Raw genomic sequence first — 6433 nt, 5'->3', positions numbered from 1 at the left:
ATCCATTTTACACCACAACGTCTCCCTCAAATAAATGCCTCCCTCACCCCGGAGCATTTATTCGAATAAATACGGTATTATATGTAAAGGAATTTTTTTGTGGGATAAAATCTGGAAAACCCCTTTAAATTTAATTTAAAATAAATGAATTGATCATATAAAGGATTAAAACATATTTTTTCAAATTCTGATGAAGGTGTACAGATTCAAACAATTCTCATATTCTGCGAATATATTTTAAATATATTCGCAGAATATGAGAATTGTTTAAATCTGATGAAGGTGTACAGAGTTAAACAATTCTCATATTCTGCGAATATATTTAAAATAGTAGTAGTCAATCAATTCAGATATCTAATGGAGTTTTTTATGTTTATTAGCAAAACTGAGAGTTTTTTAGAAATAAAAGATCTAGTCCGTCAGGCTTGGGAAACCCAAATTCTTTTTTTTTTTTGTGTGTGTCTTAATAGTCTCAAGTTAGTAGGGTTTTGGCTAAAATCCATTTTGCTCATAGATAATAATTATTCGATATAATTTGTGATAAAAAAAATGGCTTGGATGAAACCAGAAAACTCCAAATCAACTTGTGTATTGTGTTTTTACCAAGTCATCATTGAATCTTTACATCCTGAAAAAATTTTTAGCACACTAAATTACATCAGTACTGCTGAGTCATTTACTACAAGACTCAGACGATCACAATTTCCAGGATCTGGGCGTGAAATGGTTTCCATGTGGCCGGTGTGTAGAGGACTTGTGACCTGATGACACGGCAGGAATGGCATGTGTACAGTGCTAGACTAGGCTTGGAAAGGGTTAGTGCGAAGGGGACTTTTGAAAAAATCTAGGCCATGTGCTGAGGAAGAGGAAGTAGTAGGACGCGATTCTGAAAGCTTATTTGTGTTATGGATGTCTAGTTAGATTTTGTTGATAATGATGGCATGCCAATGGAGGGAAATGAAGCCCTTTTGAAGCCCTCTGCCAGGATGTCTTGCCTCTAGTTTCACTGTTAATGGTTTGTGAACTCCAGAATTTACCGTTTCATTTCTTGTTATTAGTTCTGAAGTGTAAAGGCTCGGAAGTAGAAAACCATAAGTCATATGATAATGTAAAGTCAGAGTTGGAACACTAGAGGGAGACATTTACACATAAATGCTTTTACTATTAATAAATTAATCCACATAATATTTTTTAATGTATACATAAATTATTTAGTTTATACAAATGTGTTTGTGTGTCAAACTACTTACTGATTATGCATGTTATTGAAAAACACAGATCGAGCCAGGGAGCATCCGCACCCAGCCATAGTTTTCAATTACACATGTCTAATTATTTTAGATTTATATTTCACAGTGCAAAATATATTTTGATTGAAAAAATTACCAACTACCCACAATTTTCAACTTCACTGATTTTTTATCATTTCAGACAACAGTTAATGAAGCAGCAGCCCAAATATGTGCAGTAGACCCCTACTTGCTAGCCCAGAGGGACAAGCTGTTTCCCCTTGCCCGTCAGGTGGTCCGAGATAGTGGTTACAAATTCAAACATGGACATTCCAGGTAAAATCGTAGAAAGTAGCTTATAATAACTGATTGAAAGACAGGTATTTCTATTTAATATAAAAAGTGTATTTTGTTAAATTTTTTTTTTTATTTAAAAGATTGTCATAAAGTTTATATCATTCAAAAATTAAAGATACTTAATGTCTTTGTTTCCTTTAAGTTATTTTGCATAATTTTACCATTATTATTTAAAAAAAAATAAAACCAAAAGCTTTCCTAATGTACAAAACTGCTGGTAGAAAGCTTAATGAGAGAAGACCAAACATGTTTTCTTTATTATTATTATCGTTGTTATTTACGTTTCTGTTATTTATATTTGTATTTTTATTAATGCTATGCTATTGTTATATCTTTATTAATATTGTTGTTACTTATTTTTTTATTATACAAGTATTACTAATCTTTACTGAATTTTAAAATGTTGTTATTGTTGTGATTATTTTTATTTTAATTTCAAATACATAGAGGGAGTTTCTTAAATTTGTGATATACAAATTAAATGGAATAATTATTAATGAGGAATATTAAATATGGAAGAAAGCAGCACAGTGAATAAAATGATATATGATTTCTGGTATGTTTGTTAATACTAATCTTTTCTTTGTTTTAGAGCTTCCAGTTTCAAAGGAGATTTAATAGAAAATGTAGTAGCAAAGCGCCCTCGTATGGATACTGTATACAGAGATGTAGACAACAGCCCAAATCCAAGGACAGTTCAAGCTGAACTCATGAAGTTAAGAAGAGAGGTGGTGATTAACTCATTCTTATATTTTACTACCATAGCCAATCCTAACACAACCTATTGGGTCGAGTTAAGAGGTGTGCATTATATCTGAGGACCAGAAAATGGAAAGAAATAAAGCGTGTAGTTCTAAACTTGGCTATATAGGTCAAGACTTGACCTCACAGAGTCCAGTCTACTGTAGGACCTAGGCCTTGCAAGAATAGGATATTTTACATCTTTAGACTCTTAGAAATAATACTCACATACTTTTAAAAAAATTAATTGTAGTGTCTTAATTTGATAATATTAATTTCCAATTTTAAATAAATATATGCAAGATGATGTGTGGCTTACTTACCAGATTGATTCCATTTAATTGGCAGAAGAACATGATTTTGATGAGAATGTTTTAATTAATTTTTTTTTTCAGGAAAGAATGAATGAGATCTCTTCCCAGTTAAGTCAGATAAAACAAACACAGAACAACATCAAAGCTGAGATACAGCATGCTAAGGATAGTGAGAATCTACAAGCTGTTTATGATCTCCAGATAGAGCTGGAAAAACTGACCACCCAGCAGCTAATGCTGATGACAGAGCAGACAGATTTGATCAAAAAACAACGTAGATCAGATAGGTTAGTTTTGCTTTGTATTTTAATTACCATATTTACGAGGGGTGACCCTCCCAGCTTATCCTAGAGTTTTGCTAATATTTATGGGTCCTATTAAATGAAATAATGTGATGCAATTTATATTTTTTAAAATCCTTAATTCTAATACCAGCCAATATATAAGTCTATGCAAAGATGAATGATATCTTCTAAATACATCTGGTAATTGAAAAGGAAAATCATTCCCTTTCAATTAAAAGATAATAACTTAGTTAAATATTTAAAAATAATAATAAGGAAGTTTGAAGCACAGTGGGGTTTTTTACTTTTTCCAATTCATTTTCAGTAATTTTGAAATTTCATTCTGTTTGCGCTAGGTATTACGATGCCAAAGCAAGAGCTTTTGGTGAATTTGATGATGTATTGGGTGATGGAAATTCAAGTGTGAAGTCTCCAAGTCATGAAGGTAATTTTTTTAATTTTTTTTATGTGGCCTGATTGTATAGTGCTTGTTTAATCGCATATTGGTATTTTTTTACACCCTGCTACAGCTATATTCCATTTCAGGGGTTCCAAGTCCCAAATTGCAGAAGTCTCCTGGAAAACGAGACAGCCTCCCTTACTCCCAGAAGCAAGCCAAATTCTTATTGAAACTAACCCATCTTCCACAAATTATTTATACTGTATTTTGAAGTTTTTACAACTGTATTGGTGATGAGTATCACCATGCACAGGAAAATAACGTTTAGATCTCCGGAAGGGGATAGAATCCTTGCCATTTTCAGCATGGGGATGAGTGATACTTCACACTTACCAATGCTTCTATGTTTGAAATTATCCTTCAGGTGATAATGATAGCGGCAACAGGAGTGCTAATTCGTCACCAATGCCTGAAGACCACGGCGGCGACAACTCCACGTCCGTAAACCCATCAGTGTACGTGTCACAGATGCCAAAAGTGAAGCAAGGTCAGACACAGAAGTTAATGATGAGACACACGTTGCTGGGGGAGGGACTCCGGATAGCTCAACAGCATGCCTATCCTGAATTGTCAGACCAGAATGAGGTCGAGAACCACACCAATGGCAACGGCAACAAATCAGATGAAGAGATGGTTGGTGTTAAACAAGTGGAAGATGAAAAATTGGATGACAACACCAAACAGAATAAACCGTTTTTAAATAATGATGCATCAGTAGAAGAGGCTTCTGAGACGGCTATCAACGAAATCATCAATCTGACAAAGAAGGAGCCCTTAAGTGCTGGGGAATGACCGCTTTCTGTTGCCAGACCAAATGTTAGCTTATAGACTCAAATATTATTGCACAGATTATGATGATAATTTCATAACTATTTTGACTTATGCTGTCCAGAAGAAGATTCAGGCATGATATATCTATACTCATTGTTTCTATATATAATAATCTAATCACTAATATAATATATTTTGTTAAACATGGTTTGTCAGTTTGTAACTATGAAGCATATTGAATCTAATAATAAATTCATAGCTTCCCAATAATTTTTTACAGGTACTGTTATTTTTAAGACCTAAATTTAGCAGGAAATGGAACCATAACCATTTTAACATACTGTTGCTGAAGTTTACAGCTTGCATTTAAGCCAGCAGTTTGGAATTTTGTATGAGCCCAAATGTACAGGGATGATTTTTTTAATCTTGTAGAATTTATTTAAATCTTTTGATTAACTCCCTAATATGGCAATCATACTCCTATATATGGCAATCAAACTCCCTTATATGGTATTCATATTATGTTTTAAAATGTACCTACAGCTGCTTATAAAATGTGGGCACAATAATTATCACTGATTTAATGATTAATTCAAAGCTGGCAAAGTAAGAATAAATATTCAAAGAAATGAAATGAGGTTTGTTAAATAATATAGAATAAATTGTGACGGGCCTTATGCGGCTGTGCTTAAATTGCTGGCCTCCTAATTCACACGTTCCTAACTCAATCACTGTAAATGTTATAATATTTGAATAGCTAATTTCAGCTTTTTTGTGTATCAACTTACTGTTTGAATACACAAATACAAATGAATATAATACATAAATAAAAGTAACAGTGTAAGAGAACATTATAATTAGCTTGCATCTGGAACAGAATTCACTTCATTTTATAGGAATTGTAAACAAAGCATCTTAATAATAATAATATTAGTAATAACAGTGGGCACTTATGTATGATGACATTAAAGAAAAACATCTACAGCATACAGTCTTTGATGTATACTACTACTATAGAAAGGGAGAATGATATCCCGTTGAAAATGCTATCGACCGCCTGATTATTTTATATTTATAAATACTCAAAATATTATAGATATTCGTAAGATACTCATTAAAAATATCTGTTATTGTTTTTTTCATTCCATTGTTAGATGAGCAAGCGGTGCAGTAGTCTATATATGGAAAAGTATATGGATTGTTTTCCATTAAGTAAATTCCTCATTTATATTAGTCATTTTTAGATATCTTTATAGTTGAAAATGTATCTATATGAAAAAAAAACCAAATGTTTATTGCTGTAATTACATAAAGTGCATAGATTTTGTGAAAATTATTGTACATCAATTATGTGAAGATTAATTAATGTAGGGCTACACTTTTAAATATATCTCTATTTTTTAATGGTATTCCTTAGTGCTGAAAATCCTGTTGAAATTATGTACATTTGTATCCTTATTTTATTTTTCTTAGTTTAGAATAATTGTGTGAAATTAATCCCTTTTGTGTTGTCTGTTTTCCATTGTATTTAGGCATGGAGTAATACTTATTGTAATTAATACACAATAATTGGGTAGTCTGTGGTAGAACATGAAAATAATATGCCTCATTTCCATTAAAATAAACTCATTTTTATCTACAAAAGTGTCTCCTCTTGATTGTCAAAGATTTATAATAATAGTCCTCGGAGGCCATTAACCTTTTTCATCTTGAAGTTAAGCTGTATTTTTGGTGGTAATCTCGTGGGTTCTGGGTACAATCATTTTGGGAAAAGTCATGATTTCTCAGGCAATCGGATATTTACTTCTCCAAGCCTCAGTTAGAGACCATAGAACTTTGAGCGTTCCAAATCAACTCCGCACTTCCTAAGCCTCGTAGATTTGGTTGTAGAATATAAAAACACAACTGTACCAGTAGTCTCGCTTTAGTGGATCACCCTTGTCAATAGTGTAAAAATACAATTGAAAAATAAACAAATTTTTCTAACCAATTTGCCAATCCAACCATAAAACCATGATATTACATCTTGAATGGAGGCCAATATAATGGGCACACTACTAAAAGTTATAAATGGAGAAAAGAAATTATGGTTCCAGCTGCATGCACTAGCCTACTTAAAGATTCGTTCTTCCCAGACGCCATCCGTATATGGAATTCATTACCAAGAGATGTAGTTGAGTCTCCTTCACTTCAAATATTTAAAACCAGAATTAACATGATTAATTTGTGCTGAATTATTTAAACAAAACTAAATTCATTCAATCTGGTCAGCGCAGT

General features: G+C 32.3%; 1 protein-coding gene across 2 annotated transcripts in view; it reads left to right on the top strand.

Moving 5' to 3' along the window:
• The window catches only part of LOC117120829 (NGFI-A-binding protein 1-like), a 26786-nt gene extending 20986 nt beyond the window's left edge, over nt 1-5800 (top strand). Inside the window, exons 3-7 of one of the 2 annotated variants that reach the window (XM_033265912.1) lie at nt 1432-1565; nt 2179-2317; nt 2723-2928; nt 3282-3370; nt 3750-5800. In XM_033265912.1, coding sequence (XP_033121803.1) covers nt 1432-1565; nt 2179-2317; nt 2723-2928; nt 3282-3370; nt 3750-4177 — 996 coding nt within the window. In that variant the 3' untranslated portion in view covers nt 4178-5800. The remainder of the gene's footprint in view (nt 1-1431; nt 1566-2178; nt 2318-2722; nt 2929-3281; nt 3371-3749) is intronic. The other variant, XM_033265913.1, reaches the window with a different exon arrangement.
• The last annotated feature ends 633 nt before the right edge of the window (nt 5801-6433 follow it).

Source organism: Anneissia japonica, unplaced genomic scaffold, assembly GCF_011630105.1.
Source record: "Anneissia japonica isolate Jap-2015-1 unplaced genomic scaffold, ASM1163010v1 scaffold287965_len1858130_cov191, whole genome shotgun sequence".
NCBI classification, from domain to species: Eukaryota; Metazoa; Echinodermata; class Crinoidea; order Comatulida; family Comatulidae; genus Anneissia; species Anneissia japonica.
This window is presented reverse-complemented; position numbering and strand designations above follow the sequence as displayed.